Source organism: Anabrus simplex, chromosome 2 (genome assembly GCF_040414725.1).
Source record: "Anabrus simplex isolate iqAnaSimp1 chromosome 2, ASM4041472v1, whole genome shotgun sequence".
Lineage (NCBI taxonomy): Eukaryota > Metazoa > Arthropoda > Insecta > Orthoptera > Tettigoniidae > Anabrus > Anabrus simplex.
This window is the reverse complement of record NC_090266.1, coordinates 330,055,061-330,076,379: the sequence shown is the minus strand read 5'-3', so window position 1 is coordinate 330,076,379 and position 21,319 is coordinate 330,055,061. Positions and strand designations below refer to the sequence as shown.

The following is a 21,319-nucleotide window of genomic DNA, read 5'->3' as shown; positions in this document are numbered from 1 at the left end:
ATAATGGACTCTGTTATGGTGGGTAAGAGGGTAGAAAGAAACCAAGGCGATGATGGTTGGACTTATTTTCCAGCGATTTATGGATAAGAGGTATAGAACTAAACGAGGTCACAGAAGTAGTTGCAAAAATAGGATTGTGGCAGTGATCAGTAAATTCACAGAGGCTTGCAGACTGAATGCTGAAGGGCATAACAGTCTGTAATGAAGATGTACATGATGTATGTATCAGTTTTATTGTCCTTTTTAGATTCACTATATTTAGTATGACAAGTCAAAGTGTAACCCTAAGCTATTGATCCCATGATTGCTAACTCGTTACACAGTTTCTAGTATTAGGGGGACAGCGGGTTTGAACCCCAGTGTCGGCAGCCCTGAAGATGATTTTCCGTGGTCTCCCATTTGAGCACCTGTCACATGCTCGGGCTGTACCTTAATTAAGGTCATGACTGCTCCATTCCCCCTCCTAGCCCCATTGTTGCCATGGGACCAATCTGTGTCAGTGCGACGTAAAGCAACTTGCTATAAAAAAGAAAATAGGACTCCAAGCACATGAGACAGCAAATTTTCAGGCTGCAGAGAAAGGCACCAGTACGAAAGCACCACTAACAATTCAACCAAGGAATTGCAGTTCTCGTGTCAGTCACAATAAACATACATTGAATCAAATCAAATTATAACAGTACACCTTCAATAGTTGTTCTAGAATAGAGGTATTAAGAATGAAAGTATTATCGGTGAGACTTTGCTTTGTCGATTGTGACATTGTACCGGATAGGTGATTCTTGAAATTGGCACTGACCATTAGCAGAGAGGTGACGTATCCAGTGTAGAGTTTAACTGCCATGAGCCAGTTCATTGTTAAAAATCCTGCGATGAAAATTGCTAGGTAGAAACAACTTCACAACAGTGTGGAGAAGTAGCGATGTCCAGTGGAGTAGTAGTCTGGGTCAGCAGGACAAGGTAGGAATCATACATGTTACTCACTAGAACAACAATTCGTAGAGTGATCTATCAGGATTCTCTAATAAGAATTTGTTCACTGGATGGCTTGCATCCTGCATTTATACAGACCTCTTCTCCCACTCCATCTTAACATTGAATGCTCTATGCAGTCAGTAGCGAAAGATGTGCGGTGTTTAGATTCCAAATTGGCCATCCTTCAACCCTACCCTGAATTATAGCTTGCTACGCGTTTTGTATGCACAGGCTTACTGACTCAAGGCTTGGCACTCCGTTGGCTTCTGGTCTGTGACTCGTCAAAAGTAGAAATGAACAGTAACCAGTCTCAGGTTTGGCTGGGCTCATACGTGTGTCTGCTAGCTAAGCTAGGCTTGTATCGTGCGACAGTACTACAGAGGTAGGCTGGGCATGTTACGTCACGAGGGCCACATCAAGGCGGCTCAGCTAACAGGGCTTGGTTTCCTCTGCAGGCTGGGCTTGCTAGGGCAGGCATACCGGTCAGGTTGGCTGAGCGTCGATTACTATCATGCTGCGGTCACTAACACTTTGCAACCTTCCCTTTTGAGTTAAACAAAAAGACATTTGGTTCGGTTTTGTAAGTAATATAGTTCTAATAATCAAGACTGAACCGTAACCCCAGCATATCGTTCTAGCTCCTCATCTGCATCTAGGTGTGATTCCCGATACTAGATGATGGAAACAAAGGAGAACGTTTTGTATAGTTGGACAGCTGTCTCCTAAATCATCTGTGGCTTCTTTCGGAGGTTCTAGAAAGTCTGTTTATCCTCCATGGTTGTTTTTTTCTTTCCCTTGGACTCGGCAAGGGATCCCACCTCTACTGCCTCAAGGTTAGTGTCCTGAAACACGAGACATTTGGTCTGGGGTACAGCTAGGGAGGAGGACCAGTACCTCGCCCAGGTGGCCTCACCTGCTGTGCTAAGCAGGGCATTGTGGGGGGTGGGATGATTGGAAGGGATAGGCAAGAAAGTGTGAAGGAAGCGTCCGTGGCCTTAAGTTGGTACCATCCCGGCATTTGTTTGGAGAAGTGAGAAATCACGGAAAACCACTTCGAGGGAGTCTGAGGCGAGAATCGAACCCCTTCTACTCAATTGACTTCCCGAGGCTGATTGAGGACCCATACGGCCCATTACAGGACCAAATAAACTGCTGGCTTTTAGCCAATAACCACATGTTATTACATTACCATGGTTTAAGGGGAGGGACCGATGTATTTCAGAATTGTAGTAAACATGACAGGATGCAGAAAATTATATTGCAGGCGGCTGGTGAACCACCCGGTATGTATACTATCACAATACCTCTGTGAAGTTAATTCTTGTTCTAAAAAGGAATATGTGTAACCAGAGATCCTTTAAGAGTGGCGAAGGATGACAAAAATCATTGATGGAACTCTGTGGAAAGTAAGTCACAATGCCTCTTCCCGTATCATCTAGTCACCTTAAATACACAATAACAGTAAACTAATGGATAAACATACCAGGTACAAAGCCCTCTTTTGTTCCAGGATAAATAATGACCAGTCATCTATCCTCGGAAATAGGCCTCCAACTTTCTATGGCTTATTTCAGGAGTTTGTGTGTAATCCTAAAAGAGAAATGTATATTTGAATCTAAATACACTTATTGAAGTTACAAATTTTTTTGTTACATGCTCATAATATATGAATATCCATCACTCATAAAAATATAAGTCTCATCCAAGAAAACAAGTTGGAAGAAAGTATCATTTTCATTCATGTGGAGGAGAACCCTGCTGCCCGTGTAACTATTCATGAGGTATATTTTTGGACCTTTTTTAATATATTTTTTCCTTTCAAAATGCATTGAGTGTGTTTTTATAATTAATTACACGGCATAAGCCCAAAAATATACCTCATGAATAGTTACACGGGCCGTGAAAGTTTAAATGATAATATTAGAAACCTCTATGGGGAGGATATTTTTCCATCAATGTCTAAATTTAGTAGATTACGACGCAAGAAGGTATGTCTTATTTCCTCTCTCACTTTTCTCCTAAGATGCCGGGACCACGATATACTCCCAAATTTTGTTATGTTTAAGCATACCTTCAGAACACCAAAAGCTATGCGAATCTATCGTCGTACAAGCAAGGCTTTATTGATAGAGAGGATACAGCAGACGTGTAAGGAGTTGGATTTAATCTCGAAGGAGTTGCTTCAGCTGCATCTACGCCTCTCAAACTTCGTAAATGAGAAATTATGGAAGGTCTTTGATTGTATTACTGCAGTGCAAGCCAACAGCACACTAGATCAGGTAAGTGGCAGGCATATTTCCAAATATGAAAGGTTGTCGGATGCAGAAACCACATGCCATTAGACCTGATGCCAACAAAGTTGTTGTAAATTTGTCCAGTATGCCTTTGAATGAAACCCAACAGGCAGTTCTCGCTAAAGGTCTAAACTTTGCTGTAGCGCCTAGAAGAATTCCAATTCCTTATTACATCTATAGAATCCTCGGTACATAACCTCACACCTGAAGAAGCTGAGAAAGTTAGACAAGAATGTTCCAGAGTTCTCAAGACCGCTAATCCACCTAAGTCCAACTTAAAACAAGGTGAAATCCAGGCGCTAAAAGATCTAAGGGATAATTCTGATATAATCGTTCTCCCCGCTGACAAGGGTAATGCGACATTGGTGATGAATAAGGATGATTATGACAACAAGATCTTGTCTTTGTTAGCTGATCCCATATACAGGATTAACAGTCGTGATCCCACAACTCGCTACTCAAATGCGACCCTCAAATTGGTCAAGCAATCTTCTATTCCAGAAGATACAGCGAAGAGTCTCCTTCCAGGGGATGCTATTCCTCCAAGACTATATGGGCTTCCTAAAATACATAAGGAAGGTGTTCCTCTTAGGCCTATTGTGAGTACAATTGGTTCCCCGACATATGCCCTTTCTAAATATTGAGGTAGTCTACTTCAACCACACCTGGGTAACACCCCTTCCTATATTAAGGATTCCACACATTTCATTGAGAAGTTAAAAACTATATCACTTCAGCCAGGCGATATCTTGGTGAGTCTCAACGTGATGTCTCTTTTTACGAAAGTACCTGTTGATGGTGTTATGTCTCTCATTAATGATATTTTCACTGAAGAGATCGCAAGGCTTTTCTACCACTGCGTGACCTCCTCCTACTTTCTATGGAATGGGAAATATTATGAACAGACAGATGGCGTGGCCATGGGAAGTCCTCTCTCTCCTGTTGTGGCTAATTTCTTCATGGAAAACTTCGAAGAGAAAGCTTTGTCGTCGGCACCTTGCAAACCGAAGATCTGGTGGCGTTATGTGGATGATACGTTTATCGTATGAACGGAAGGTGAAGACAATGTTGGTCACTTTCTGGATCACCTTAATCGCCAGCACCCTTCCATTTGTTTCACCATGGAAATGGAATCTGATGGCAAAATGCCATTTTTGGATGTTCTCGTCACCAAGAAAGAGGATGGATCTTTAGGACACAGCATTTATCGTAAGCCTACACACACCAATAGATATCTCCGCGCAGATCTCACCATCACCCTGCCCAGAAACATGGTATCCTTAAAACTTTGACTACCAGGGCCAGGAAGATTTGTGAAGTGTTGGCTCTACAAGAGGAAATTAACACCTTGAGAACCACCTTTGAGAGCGACAGTTACAGCAGAGCTTTAATCTCAATGGCTCTTAAATAGACACATAATCGGACGTCTGTTAAGAAAAAAGATGTAAAAGGAACTGCTTACCTACCTTACATACATAACACAACGGATCGTATTGCTAAAATCTTACGGAGGTACCATGTACGAACTGTTTTTGGAACATCGATTAAGATTAGGCAACTCCTGCGACCAACTAAGGATAGTTTGCCTAAATTGCAACAACCTGGTATCTACAGAGTTCCCTGTACTTGTGGCAAGGTTTATATTGGGCAGACTTCAAGAACGGTATGTACTCGCATCAAAAAACATACCAGATGTATCAGACTCAACCAACCTGATAAATCAGCTGTTGCTGATCATGCCTTAACACCTGATCATGATGTTTTGTTCCAAGAAGTGGATGTTCTTGCCCGTATAAAGCAATATCGCCCAAGAATTATCAGGGAGGCGGTTGAAATACGTAAACACCCAGATAATTTCAACTGCGATACAGGCTACAACCTCAGTGAATCATGACTACCTATTATCAGAACCTTTAGAGAGCAATGCTTTGCTGTTGCCATTCATTGTGTCTATCTGGGGCTAAAATGGTGTCCCGTTTACATCTTAGGGCACCATTTCAAGTTCCTTGTTGCTTTCTCCTAGCAACCTGTTATGCGTCGTTTCATTTTCTCTGTGTCTCCTGATGAAGAAAGGCAAGGTTCCTTTCGAAACGCGTTGAGTGTGTTTTTATAATTAATTACACGGCATAAGACCAAAAATATACCTCATGAATAGAAATATGTTCTATTTAGTATCACACTTAGAGATTAAGCTGAATTATGTCTTGTAAACAATAAATTAGCTAGAAGAAATTGTACAAGTATTGGAAGGTGGGAATCTCCTTGTAACATAACCTTAGTTGTGTTGAGCCAATACGTGACAAAATATATGTATAGGCTGTATTACACACAGGTAAGTCATTCTACTGACAACTGTGGCACACCAAGGACCCACATTTATGAGCAAATAGTTGGTTTTGTTCTACTAGGAAATTAACCGCAGCAGGGACTGGAAACAATGCTATGGCATTCCACAGAGTACGGCAACACATTGGATAAGAAATTTATGAGAATTGGGAGGCGTAAGCCGACATGCTGGCTTAGTGGCAGGTCTCAAGCCGGGAACAGCATGATTGCTTGATTGCTGAGGCGCATAAAACTGTAACAGGACCACCAGACAAAACGTAGTACGTACATTACATTGTAACTAATGTGGCCACTGGACGGATATATTATGTCCCAGGCTGAGAGACATGACAATCCATGTCCTGTAGCCGTATAAGGGCATCTTACATTTCCTATCCTCTCACCTGTGCGTGTTGTGGGCAACAGTACCTTTCAGGTGATGCTGACTTTTTTTGTCAGCAAATGTACAGTTTTCACAACATACAACTTTTAGTCCACTCTGTCATCCCACCCTTTCTGCCTGATATGTTTTGTGGTGGACACTCTAGATTTGATCACATTTGAAAACTGATGGATTTTAAATTTTTTTGTATACATAACTGACTTTTTTTGTCAGCAAATGTACAGTTTTCACAACATACAACTTTTAGTCCACTCTGTCATCCCACCCTTTCTGCCTGATATGTTTTGTGGTGGACACTCTAGATTTGATCACATTTGAAAACTGATGGATTTTAAATTTTTTTGTATACATAACTGTCATTCTGTTCTTACTACAGTATTTGACTTTATCAGCTTGTAATTGAAGTCTGTCTTTGCTACCATTGTTAACAGTTGATCTTTAGTGCACCTTTGTACAATTTGTAGCTATGTTTATGAACTTGCATCACTTGATCAAGAGCTTTTATATCTGCAGCAGATGTGTCTCATACATTCTCTGAACTATTTGCAGGAGACCTACATTGTTGTCCCAACTAGTTGTGGTTAGTTTAGTGAAGTGTGTGTGATTTACATTTGTTTTTGAAGTGATTTGAAGTAACATATAATGAAACTGACAATGCATTTATTTCATAACAAATATCTTAACAGATTCTATTGTATGAGAAACAGGTTTATAAGGAGAACATATCTGTAGGACTGAAGCATATATCCGTATTTTTGTCATTTCTGTGTTTAATTCAGGTTGAAATTTTTGTCTTTTTCACCAGGCAAGTATGCAATGAGAGACCTCGTACAGAAACTTCCATCGGGAAATCCTCAACATGATCAAGGAACTTCTGATGACACTATTGCTGCTGTTCTAGCTACATTAAACGAAGTAATCAAGAAGAATGCTGAATTTTCAAGGTGCTACTTTTTTTCTTCTCAATATCTCTTCATGAGAATTATTTACCAAACTGTTATTTTCTATCATAGTTGAATAATTCGGAAGAGTGAAGCAATATCATGAAACAGGTTTGATCTACAAGCTCAACTTAAGTTTTTCTCTCATGGTCTTACTGTCCTGCTATTTTCGTTATTGAAATCTACTTCTGTTACTATCCTTGACAATTGTAAAGTGTTGGATTTCACACAACATTATGATCTATAGTTACGTTTATGATGGCCTGTATCAGAGGTGTTTCGTATTTAAGTAATTTTCTGTTCATTACTAAAAAAAAAACTTTTAGTATAATGAAATCTGAGCAATCATTTAAAGATCAGAGTATGATTCTTATGAGACTCATTAAAATTTACAAATGATTTGCCAGTTGACTAATTTTCACCTCTCACCCATTTACTGTATACTGAAATCTTCAAGTAATATTCATTTGCCTGTCAAAAACGTTACGCTGAAATAATCGTATAACTTGTGTCGTGCAACATGTGTAAATGTCTGTAAGTAATAATTTTGGTCAAGAATTAGAATAGGTGTCTTTGGACTTATCAAAACATTACCCTTGAACAAATGTAGAAAGATGTGAGGAATGACCACAGTTATTAAAGCCAGTCCTGAAACTTAACTTAAAATGCGCTGATGATACTGCTTCCCAGTTCTATCTTTGCACATGACGATAGAAGTGGATGCAGCTGAAGTCCTATACAGTGACAACTCTCTTGGAGATAGTGCCTTTTTTTCCCCCGAAGAACCAATTTCAAACCCCATGAAGGCAATGTATTTTTATACCTCTCAGGTTCGCTGAAAGATTGTGTAAATGCTGAAAGTATCAACAGACAGAGAGTCTGTAAAATGAAATTATATTTATATATCAAATAAATTGCGTTAGAAAGCAGCAAAGCTCAGTTTATTACAGTTTTAGAGGACAGTGATAAGTAAAAGCTAGAATTGTGAATATAAACTATATTAAATGTGAACCAGTGAAAATAAATTAGTTATATACTGTATGCATTTTAATTACAGTAAAACCTCGTTAAGACTTTTCTGCAGGGGACAACAAAAAAGAACTTGTGAAGCTAGAAAACGTGCTACTAAATATATGAATAAAAACTATCCAACAGGGATATGAAAACACTAGATAACATTTCTTTCCAACATGAGAGCATTTTACGCCACGTATCCACGGGTACAGTGAAAACTTATCTACCATTTCTAAAAATATTAGGAAAGAATTAAAAGGTGTGGAAAAACACAAGAGAAAAAGAATATGACAGCTTTCCCGCTGGGGCTTATAAAATAACAAGTGCTTTAAAAGGTGTGAAAAACACCAAACAACTAATATGAAAACATGTGCACGGAGACCAGTAAAAATATCAAAGTATTATTGCAGATCATACTCTTTCTAAATCAAATGTTAATACAAGCCTTTTATTTCGGAGCAGTGGGTTATTAGGAATTATTTTCTCGTCACACTCTTAGACAATGAATTGGAGGTTCCACTCGACCATGTGCGAGCGGCGGGAATGACTTTGGCCGCCATTTTGAATAAACTTTGACCCACTCTAAAGATAGTCAAAACTCGAAGGTGTGAGTTCAACATTTGCGACCTCTGTGCACTTAAAGATGTGGACGCCAGTCCACTTTCTGACAGGTTCGAATTTTTTCTTCATTAGTAAGGAATTTCATGACTTGTTCCATATCCATAACTAGGCTATCACCACAATAGTCAGTTTCACATGATTATGTTCCTAATCCAGATATAGGCTACCGTATTATGCGACAAATATTCGCTACACTTTACTGTACCACTAAACACAAAATAAATTTCTAACTTCCGAATGGAATGCGAAATACAAGCTATAAGCTCACTGTGTTAATCAGCAATCTCGCTGCTAACTGGCAAGCAAAATATTCCTGAGGCTAACGGCTTGCTACCCGAAGGTGCAACTTATCCTGTGAAGTTCACGAATTTAAGGCCATCTTTCGTAATCACGCAACTGTGATGATGGCTCTTACCCCAGTTGGAAATCATTTTTCTATCACAAGGGTTGACAAATTACATTTTCGGGGCTGGGGAAAATGTGATCATACAAAGCAATAATAACGAAAATTCTTGACGGGTTAAGTGAGGTATTTTTATATAGATTGAATCTATTAATACTGATCTGCAATTAGGGCAATCGCCCAGGTGGCAGATTCACTATCTGTTGTTTTCCTAGGGTCTTCTTAAACGATTTCAATGACATTGGAAATTTATTGAACGTTTCCCTTGGTAAGTTATTCCAATCCCTAACTCCCCTTCCTATAAATGAATATTTGCTCCAATTTGAATTCCAACTTTACCTTCATATTGTGATCTTTCCTGCTTTTAAAGACGCCACTCAAACTTATTCGTCTACTAATGTCATTCCACGCCATTTCTCCGCTGACAGCTCAGAACATACCACTTAGTCGAGCAGCTCGTATTCTTTCTCCCAGTTTTTCCCAGCCCCAACTTTGCAACATTTTTGTAACGCTACTCTTTTGTCGGAAATCACCCAGAACAAATCGAGCTGCTTTTCTTTGGATTTTTCCAGTTCATGAATCAAGTAATCCTGGTGAGGGGTCCCATACACTGGAACCATACTCTGGTTGGGGTCTTACCAGAGACTTATATGCTCTTTCCTTTACATCCTTACTACAACCCCTAAACACCCTCATAACCATGTGCAGAGATCTGTACTCTTTATTTACAATCTCATTTATGTGATTACCCCAGTGAAGATCTTACCTTATATTAACACCCAGATACAATGATCCCCAAAAGGAACTTTCACCCCACCAACGCAGTAATTAAAACTGAGAGGACTTTTCCTATTTGTCGAACTCTCAACCTGACTTTTAACCCAGTTTATCATCATACCATTGCCTACTGTCCATCTCACAACATTGTCGAGGTAATTTTGCAGTTGCTCACAATCTTGTAATTTATTACTCTCCACGGAATAACATCATCTGCAAAAAGCCTTACCTCTGTTTCTACTTCTTTATTCATATCATTTATATATATATATATATATAAGAAAACATGAAGGTCCAATAATACTGCCTTGAGGAATTCCCCTCTTAATTATTACAGGGTCAGATAAAGCTTTGCCTACTCTAATTCTCTGAGTTCTATTTTCTAGAAATATAGCCACCCATTCAGTCACTCTTTTGTCTAGTCCAGTTGCAGTCATTTTTGCCAGAAGTCTCCCATGATCCACCCTATCAGATGCTTTAGACAGGTTAATTTGCGATACAGTCCATTTCACCTCCTGAATCCAAGATATCTGCTATATCTTGCTGGAATTCCAGCCACAGGTTCTAGAAATTCCAGCCACTTTTCTAGTTTTCAACTTTTGTGTCTTATTGTAAATATCATTGTTATCATATGTAAATTTTAATACTTCTTTAGCATTAATCACCTCCTCTATCTGGACATTTTCCTTGTAACCAACAATCTTTACATACTGCTGACTGAATACTTCTGCCTTTTGAAGATCCTCACATACACACTCTCTTTGTTCATTAATTATTCCTGTAATGTCCTTTTTGGAACCTATTTCTGCCTTAAGGTACCTGTACATACCCTTCCATTTTTCACTAAAATTCGTATGACTGCCAATTATGGTTGCCATCATGTTATCCTTAGCTGCCTTCTTTGCTAGATTCAATTTCCTAGTAACTTTCTTCATTTTCTCCTTACTTCTACAGCCATTTCTTACTCTATTTCTTTCCATTCTGCACCTCCTTCTTAGTCTCTTTATTTCTCTACTATAATAAGGTGGGTCTTTACCATTCCTTACCACCTTTAAAGGTACAAACCTGTTTTCACATTCCTCAACAATTACTTCAAACCCATCCCAGAGTCTGTTTACATTCCTATTTACCATTTTCCACCGATCATAATTACTTTTCAAAAACTTCCTCATGCCATCTTTATCAGCCATATGGTATTGCCTAATAGTCCTACTTTTGAAACTGTCCTTTCTATTACATTTATTTTTAACTACAGCAAAAACAGCTTCGTGATCACTAATACCATCTATTACTTCAGTTTCTCTATAGAGCTCATCTGGTTTTATCAGCACCACGTCCAGGATATTTTTCCCTCTAGTTGGTTCCGTGCACATGTAGAGTACACCCGCGGTATCCCCTGCCTGTTGTAAGAGGTGACTAAAAGGGGCCCAAGGGGCTCTCAACTTCGGAGTGTTGATTGGTGACCACAGGGCCCTTAGCTGAGTCTTGGCATTGTTTCCACTTACTTGTGCCAGGCTCTTCACTTTCGTCTATCCTGTCCGACCTCCCTTGGTCAAGTCTTGTTCTTTTCCGACCCCGACGGTTTTAGAGCATTCGATTCCTAGGGAGTCTTTCACTTTCACGCCCTTCTTGGCCCTTTCCTTTCTTCGTCCGTTACTTCATTTTTCGAAGTGACGGATCCCTTCTTTATTCTTCTTTTTCTCTCTCTCTACCCCCTGTGGGTGGGGGACGCAGACGAAAAATACACCCACGGTGTCCCCTGCCTGTCGTGAGAGGTGACTAAAAGGGGCGACCAAGGGATGATTTTCCTAGAACCATGAAACTACTTTTGATTATTAGCATCACGCAGGGAACACCATGAGTCGCCTTTACTTGAGAGTTGTACCACTGTATTACATACGAAATAGGTTTGTGTTTAGTAGCAATGAATCGGTGAATCAGCATGGGTTTTCCAGTACCCGTGAGTCGTACCCATGTGAGCAACACCGAGGGTCTGGGCGTTGCCTGTGAGTTGTACCACTATATGAGCGACACCGTGGGTCTGCGTTGCCTGTGATTAGTACCCACTATATTTTCCGTGGTTTCCCATTTTCACACCAGGCAAATGCTGGCGCTGTACCTTAATTAAGGCCACGGCCGCTTCCTTCCCACTCCTAGCCCTTCCTTGTCCCATCGTCGCCATAAGACGTATCTGTGTCGGTGCGACGTAAAGCAGGTAGCAAAAAAAAAGAAAAGTACCCACTATGTGAGGAACACCATGGGGTAGTAAGAGTCCCTGTGGTTAATACACCTAGGTGAGGAACCTCATTGGTTTGTGTTGGCTATGAGTGGCGCCATTGTGTGAGAAACACCATAGGTCTGCGTTACCTGTACGAAGTACAATACTTGTGAGTAGTACCATCTTGTGTGGAACACCGTGAGTCTTCGCTACTTTTGATTAGTACTCCAACATGACAAATATCATGGTTCTACTTTACTCGCGACATGTATCATTCTGAGGGGCCCTGGACCTGGATTTTGGACGCCTTTAGACATCAAGCATCCTCGATTCAGGGTTGTGCTTTACTAGTGGTCCCTTGGTCAGTAATACTATTATTTATGATCTTTTTTTTTTTTTTTGAGTCGCATCCACTGTTTTTTGTTTGCTTGTTTCTTGTTTTTTTTTTGTTCATGTCCATCCATTCATTCTTCATGACATTTTTTTTTTTGTGGTCAGTGGTTGATTTTGAACTTTTTGTTGTTATTTCATTTCATACCATTAGGGGCCGATGACCTCGATGTTAGGCCCCTTTAAACAAGCATCATCATCATCTTCATCATCATCAGTTGGTTCCGTCACTTTCTGAGTCAGCTGTCCTTCCCATATTAGCTTATTTGTCATTTGTTGGTCATGCTTCCTGTCTTTTGCATTTCTTTCCCAATTGACATATTGTAAATTCAGATCTCTCATGACAATCACATTCCTTTCCACGTCATTTCCCACATACCGGTAGCTGATTCTCTTATCAAATAATTCTGAATCCATGTCAGCGCTACAGTTTCCCGGTCTGTACACTCCAAAGACATCAAGTTGCCTATTATCTTTAGAAATGAGCCTTACACCTAGAATTTCAATGTTTCTCATCCTTAACTTTTTCGTAGCTTACAAATTTTTCTTTCACCAGACTGAATACTCCCCCTCCCACCATTCCTGTCCTATCTCTACGATACACACTTTTTTCTATACATTTGTTTGAAACTTTTTCACTCTCCAGTTCGGTGAGAAAATATCTGCATCCATTATATCATTTCTCAGCCATGATTCAACTCCTATTACAATATCTGGTAAATATATGAAGGGCTTAGTGGAAAAAGGGGGTATCCCTCCTTTTGGTGAAAATTGAGCTAAGTGCATATTATGTGAGCTGGGTCCATCTGGCATCTGTTTACTGAACTATCAGAGTGCAGGATTGCTCCATGTCAGGACTAAAGAGGATAATATAACAGGCCTTACAGAGCAGTCTCACACTTCTGAGTGGAATAAGGAGGTATCCCAAATCTCTCTGATGCCTGGGTTCCGACTAGCTAAATGATTACCTAACCAACCAATGGGAGAGCAGGTTGCAAACCTGGGCTTATAATCAATATGGCTCATGCAGAAAGTAGTGGTTTGTTTATAAATGAAGACAATATAGAAATTAAAAGCAAGAAAGAGGAAGAGAAATCCAGAAAAATTGGAAGATAATTGCAGGAAGAAGGCACATAACGGTGGAGAAGAATATATTGCACGCAGAGGGGAGTTTATACCTGCTAAAGTGTGTACCAGTATCCAGTGCTGTAAAACAGAATGGTGTGGCTACAAGGATATTGCAAAAGACAGGAAGAAAGAACTTTTTAATGCTTTTTACAAGTTAGGAGATCGAAATATCCAAAATGCATATCTTTTTGGTTGTGTGGCCAGAGTGTATGGCAGGACGTGGAGCGGATGAAATAGTTTTGCTTCAAATTATCCCCAAAATTAGAGGAAACATGAAACACCTCATTGTTTATAGTGATCTTGTGTGGGACAAAATAACTTCCCCATTATGTGTGTGTGTGGATCTACATGATTGAAATGGGCTGGTTTGAGAGCATAGAACATAGACTTTTGGTGCCTGGCCATGCATATTTGCCTTTGGATGCAGATTTTGGCATCATTGAAAAGTTAAAGCGACGTACCCAATACGTTTACACCCCTCAAGAATTGGCGAACTTGATCCAAAATGCAAGGAAAAAGAAACCGTTCACTGTAGAGGATTTGCAGAAAGAGGATTTTGTTAGTTTAACTCCATTAACAAAGAAGCTAATAAAAAGAAACAAAACCCCTTCTGGCATAAGCGTGGACTTCCAAGAGGCATCTGTTATGACGTTCCAGGGAGGGCGTAAAGTGCATGTACGGTTCACATACAGTGATATAGGCCAATGTACTACCATAAGTCTGCAGAAGGGTAAGGGAAGGGCACAGAAATTGACACTGTTCTGGAACCAAAGTATCCTAATGGTAGGCCCATCAAAGCGGCTAAACTGCGTGATATAATGTCCATGTTAAAGTTTGTGCCTCCCGTACTTCATGGCTATTATCAGAATTTGAAATCAGACAATGAAAATGAAATAGAAGAAACCAATGAGCTTGATGTTATTTAGGGTGTTTAATGTACACGAGGTTAATTAGAGTTTTTTTTTTTTTGTTGTATTTGAAAATCTGTGTTTTATTTACAATATCATCTACATGTCAGTAGTCAACTGAACATTTTTTACAATAAAAATCAACGTATTCAGCCCCACATTTGCAGGAAGTTAATACAGTACCTACATCACTCAATCCTTAAAACATTTTCTGATTCTTATTGTTTTGATGAAGTTACAGGCAATCTAATAAGATGCTAAATATCTCAAAAGTACACTTTGGTGGTATACCCCCTTTTTCCATTAAGCCCTTCATATATATATATATATATATTAAATTATTCTATTCCTTTCTTTACAATACTTCTACAGTTCCGCACTAACATTTTATGTCATCCCCACTAGGACTTCAAATTTACGATGTGCTAAACGGGAAAACGTGTTAATGAGGAACCTACTAACGAGGTTTCACTGTATATATGCATTACAGTATTAGTACTTAAAATTATTTTAAAATGCCTATGCCTTTCAAGAGACCACCTGACTAAAAGGCCTATTTTTGTGGAACCATCGCTGGTTGCTGAATACAGGTTTCACTGTAGCTATTTCTAAAATCTTTCATGTTAAAGTATTTTAGAAAATCTGTCAAGTTGGTGCCTTTGAGTTCCATATTTCCTGCTAGAATTGCAATCTGTTATGATGTATTTTACTGTGAAATCACTAAATACAACTAGCCTATTCTAGCATGCTTCTGCTTCTCGTCTCTTGACAACAAAGTCCTTTAGTCTCCTAGGTAAATGATTTTCATCTATTTGCATTGCAGTGGCCCACATCCTACCTGCAGTTTCTGGCGAATTTTAATGTGTTTTGCTTCCTGCCTAAGGATACAGTATTCTGAATAGGCCAAGCTCCCCAGTCTTGTAAGATAATTAATCTATGTACAGAACAGTATAAGAGGAGTTTGATTTAGAAACTTTGTTACAAAGTACAGTTCCTTTCAGCCATTATCTTGATGCTTCGGCTTGTATCACAGTCGTGCTAAATGTTTGGTTGAGCCTGTTAAAACTACTACCTTGTTATATAGTCCATCTGTACAACCTGGTCTTTATCTCAAATCAAAGTATTTTCATAGCATCCAACTGCTTGAATCTCACTCTGCTAATCAATACCTTTCAGTAATCCCCTCCTCTTCCCTTCCTTTAACAGTTTCCAACCTTCTACTGCATCTGTAGGAAACATAAGCCCCTCCACTGCCCTCTCTCGGCCTGCATTCTCTTATGCCTTTCTCTGTTTGAGTCCTGAGTCTCTACACTCTCCCTAACCCTTAGTAGCCATCTTTATCTTGGCCTTCCACTTGTTCTGCTACCTTCCATTCTCATACCAAACCTTTTTCAATATTTCTGCATGCATTCTGTGCATGTCCCCATACCACTATAATCTTCTAGATGTTACGGGTTCCTCTTTCACCACCTCTCGCTCATTAATTTTTCCATCTGTCCAGTCTTGTCAGTTTAATCCTACTCCTAAGGAACTTCATCTCTCAGGCATATATTTTAAGTTTATCTCTTGTATTCATTACCCATCTCTCTGACGTATGTGGTTTTTACAATTGGCTTTACGTTTCCCCTACAGAGATAGGTCTTATGGCGACACTAGGATAGGAAAGGGCTAGGTGTGGGATGGAAGTGGCCATGGCCTTAATTAAGATACAGTCCCAGAATTAGCCTGGTGTGAAAATGGGAAACCACAGAAAAACATCTTCAGAGCTGCCGACAGTGGGGTTCGAACCCATTATCTCCTGAATGCAACCTCACAACTGCGCGCCCCTAACCGCACAGCCAACTTGCTTGGTCTCTGACGACGTCCATGTATGTCTTCCTCTCTATCGCCCCATGCTTTCATTTAATCTTCTCCATTCCTTCTGGCCACACTATAATGTACTCTGTCTATTATTATAACGAACAATGGAGGTGGAGGAGCACTTCCTTGTTTTATATGACTTTCCAACCTGAACAGTGGTGTCTGGTTTCCTCCCACCTTCACACAACTATTACTTCTCTCTTCCATGCTCTTAACTCTCTTGATTATTTCCTTACTCTTTTCTTTGTGTGTGCTTCCTGATCCTTAACTCTTCATACACTGTCATATGCCTTTTCTGTATCCAAAAATGCCATCAGCATATCCTTACCATACTCGTATAATGTTTCTCCAGCAGTTGTCTTAATGCAAATATAGTAGAACCTTGATGCATCGTTCCCGGAACTGTCGTTTTCCTGTATCCATCGTTCAATTTATTCGGTGTCCAGCTCCATAGCTAAATGGTTAGCGTGCTTGCCTTTGGCCACAGCAGTCCCGGGTTCGATTCTCGGCAGGTTCGGGAATTTTAACCATCATTGGTTAATTTATCTGGCACGGGGGCTGGCTGTATGTGTTGTCTTCATCATCATTTCATCCTCATCCCGACTCGCAGGTCGCCTACGGGAGTCAAATCAAAAGACCTGCACCTGGCAAGCCGAACATGTCCTTGGACACTCCTGGCACTAAAAACCATATGCCATTTCATTTTTTTTCAATTTATTCAGTCCCAAAAATTTTTCATATAAACCAATGTTAAATTTCCCTGTACCTATTGTTCCTCGAACTATCGTTTTATCACATTCATCGTCAAAAATATACTTGTCCTCAACCACAATTTTCTCACATAGATCGATTGTACGTGAGAAAAATATATGCAAAAGTTCTTCAAATTTAAAGAGGCAGCTGAATACTCTAGCGTATAATAGTAGCAACCTTTTATGCGACAATGTACGAGCAATTACTAGTTGCTAGTCTTGAGCAAGGATCTCATAGGCTGGAGTGCTGTGCGCAGCTTACTCACGCGCAACCTCACTACGAGCCTCCTGGCGCCAATGCTTTTCCTCGACCCTTTAACCGGCCCCTAGAAGTATTCTTGTTTACAAGAATTAAAATTATTTTTTTTCTTTTGCTATTTGCTTTACGTCGCACTGACACAGATAGATCTTATAGTGACAATGGGATAAGAAAGGCCTAGGAATGGGAAGGAAGCGGCCGTGGCCTTAAGGTACAGCCCCAGTATTTACCTGGTGTGAAAATGGGAAACCACAGAAAACCATCTATTGGGCTGGCGACAGTGGGGTTCAAACCCACTATCTCCCGGATGCAAGCTTAGAGCTGCACGCTCCTAACTGCACAGCCAACTCGCCCGGTAGAGAAGAATTAAAACAGAGGCTTTGTAAAACTCAAATTTGCCACCATTTGCAGTGTTGCTATTGGTTGACTACGGCTTCCAGCTTCGTTGAAAATGAGAAAATGCCCAGTTCGGATTAGTCATGGCGTGCGCCGAGTACGTTTTAATTAGTCACAGGGTTATTAATTGCGTTGTACCTTGTGATGTGTGTGGGATGCTAGAGACCTGTTGACATCTTGTTGCCCCCTGCCCAGTTATATTGTTACAAGCCAGACCTAACCAAGCCAGACCAATAATCTTTTCACTAGCCTGGTCTTCAAACTAATTCCTAAGTTGGCAGCATCGCTTAGCCTGCAGTGACATCGTCCGAGGCGTGCCATGTTGAATTTCTAACCTCTGTGACGTCCGACCCGCGCCATGTGGGCTCTCTAAGCTATCGTTTGCAAAGGGTGAACAGAATCTTTACCAAAATACAGGTTATCGCACCGGGTGATTTGGCCGTGCGGTTAGGAGCATGCAGCTGTGAGCTCGCATCCGGGAGATAGTGGGTTCGAACCCCACTGTCATCAGCCCTAAAGATGGTTTTCCGTGGTTTCCCATTTTCACACCGGGCAAATGCTGGGGCTGTACCTTAATTAAGGCCACGACCGCTTCATTCCCATTCCTAGGCCTTTCCTGTCCTATCGTTGCCATAAGACCTATCTGTGTTGGTGCAACGTAAAGCAAATAGCAAACAAAAAACAGGTTATCGCCATAATATCCACGTATATAATTTATTTTCAATAGGAGAACTGACCTTGAAGGTTTTCAGATTACTATGAGATGTAAGGAAAACTGAAACGAAACGGCGTAAAAGTCACGCGTTTTATTTTCATCATGTATATCATGACTGCAATGGTTTGATACAGTTATGTATAGTATGAGCATGTCTGGCTCCATGGCTAAATGATTATCACTTGTTGGTCTTCAGTTCAAGAGGTCATGATCGGATCGGGGATTTTAACTTCTGTTGGTTAATTCCAACAGTTCGGGAGCTATGTGTGCGGGCCGACTTACGCATTAGGATTCATCTTGGATAGAGCCGCATTTTCGTAAGTGCGTAGATTGCCTATCATGCGACAACTTGAAAGATCTGCACCCTGCTTCGGAGTCCACATGCCATCATCATCATTATTATTATTATTATTATTGTTGTGATAATACTCCAAGAATGCCTAAATACAGTACCCATATTGTATTATTTTGCTTTCCCCTGTTTTATGTCACCCGCATTTATCGTTTTCCCGTATCCATAGTCATTTTCCCGCTCCCCCTTGAAAAATGAGGTGTCTACCTCGGTGGCAAATGGTACACTAAAATACATTATTGTCAAGCACTAAATATTAAATTAACAAGAGAAGAAAATTTTCCTATAATACAATATTATACAATTTACGCTAACAATTTTTTCTATTAAACACACAGCTCATCCTTAATAAATTTATATTGTTTACAAAATTCTACTTATATTATCTCGTGTACTACTTACAAATATAGTCAACTAATATACAGTATGTGGAATTACTTCAAATGATACTATACAACTGGTATAAGATTAAATAAACTTTACATTGCATTTATTTACTTTTTTTTTACCCATTCTGGAACCTAAGTAGCATAACGACCTGCTGTGTCTTAACCAGAGTCACTTTTGCCACCACTTTTCAGAGTTCCTGAAGGGCCTTCACAGCTACCGTAGCAGTCCCTGTATGAGAGTTGATCTCCCTTGTCAGAAACTATGGGGACGTTTTTTAAAAACAATTAAGATCAATGGAAAATGTTAAATTAAAATGTAAATAGAGCATGGGGTGGTTTTAAAGCAGTGGTAAGGAATAGTAAGGACCCATTATATTGTAACAAGGAAGTAAAGAGATAGAGAAGGAAGTGCATATTTGGAAAGAAAATAATACAGTTAGGAATTGTCGCGGGTGTAAGGAGAGATTGATGCAGCACACTAGGAAATTGAATTCAGCATAAAAATCAACTAAGGATAACATGATGGCAAAGATAATTGGGATCCACATGAATTTTAGGGAACAATGGAAGGACATGTATAGACACTTTAAGACTTAAACAGGTTCCAGGAAGGACTTAGGACTTACAGAAGGCAGAAGTATTCAGTCAGCAATGTGTAAAGGTAATTGGATATAATGTCCTGATAGAGGAGGTGACTAATAATGGCAAAATACAGATATTTACCTATGATAATAGACATGTATAAAAAAATACAAAAGTTGAAAACTAGAAAGCCAGTTGGGGTTGATAACATTTCTGGGGATATATTAACGGTTATGGGTTGGGATATAGGGCCATGTCTGAAATACTTACTGTATTTGATTACTGTTTGCATGAAGGTGCTAATCAAATGAATGGAGATTTGCAATAGTAACCCCAGTGTACAAGGGAAAGGGTGACAAACGTAAAGTGGAAAATTACAGGTCAGTCAGCTTGACATGTGTAGTTTGTAAGCTCTGGGAAAGCATTCTTTCTGACTATATTAGACATGGTTGCAAAATTACTGACTGGTTTGATAGAAGGCAGTTTGGATTTAGGAAAGGTTATTCCAATGAAGCTGAACTTGTAGGATTCTAGCAAGATAAGCAGATATGTTAGATTCAGGAGGTCAGATGGACTGTATCGTTGTTGACCAATCCAAGGCTTTTGATAGGGTAGATCATGTGAGATTACTGACAAAAATGAGGGCAACTGGACTTACTTTAGCACACTCATATTCAGAAAAACCAGAACATTTTGAAAGATTAGAGTTAGGAAGGTCGTATAACATGTGTATTAGTATGTTCTGAAGAAATGATTAGAATTTGAACCATGTTGGCCCTCAGCTTCAAGGTCCACATCGATATCTCGGCGCACCACGACCGACTGGTAAAATTGTAGTTCTTGTCGCTATAAACCAAAAGTAATGGATCAGTGTGACTTGAGCAGTCATGCATGATGCCTTGCAGACGTATGCAAGAACCGTACCATCAAATGAGTGAGTTTGAAAGAGGGTGCATTATTGGCATGAGTGAAGGTGTTGCATCCATACAGGAAATTGCTGTTCGTGTGGGACGAAGTGTGTCGACAGTGCGACTGGTGTGTACAAAATGTTTCACAGAAGGCCGTAGAACACAACGAAATTGGTCTGGTCGCACCACCCAGACCACCCCCAGAGAAGATCGACACCTCATTGAATGGCATTGCAGGACAGATCTGCGTCCTTGGCTCTTGCACGACAGTGGAACAGTGTAACACATCGTACACCATCAGGAGTGACAGTCCATCACCATTTATTACGATCTGGTTACTGGCGCGTCGTCGACTTCTCCACCTATTTTTTACTAATGTGCATAAACATACTAGATTGCAATGGTGTTTGGAACAATGTCTCTGTGGACAGGAAAGGCAGCAGATAGTGTTTTCGGACGAATCCAGGTTCTGTATGTTTGAAAATGATGGCCACATTTTGGTTCATCGCAGGCAGGGGGAGATGCATCACATCGACGGCATTCCCACAAGACATAAAGCGCCTATTCAAGGCCTTATGGTATGGGGTGCTACAAGGTACAACCACAAATCACAGTTGGTGCATGTCCAGGGCACTGTGACCAGTGTTGCCAACTTATATTTTCAAGATCCACTAAATACTACTAAAAATCCGCTAAAATTCCGCCAAGA

At 40.1% G+C, this 21,319-nt stretch overlaps 1 protein-coding gene across 5 annotated transcripts in view; it reads left to right on the top strand.

Moving 5' to 3' along the window:
* Positions 1-21,319, top strand: part of p120ctn (adherens junction protein p120) — a 914,089-nt gene that overhangs the window by 663,750 nt on the left and 229,020 nt on the right. For all 5 annotated transcript variants that reach the window (XM_067140690.2, XM_067140688.2, XM_067140689.2 and 2 more), the window contains one exon: positions 6,803-6,941. In XM_067140690.2, the coding sequence (XP_066996791.2) occupies positions 6,803-6,941 (139 nt within the window). The remainder of the gene's footprint in view (positions 1-6,802; positions 6,942-21,319) is intronic.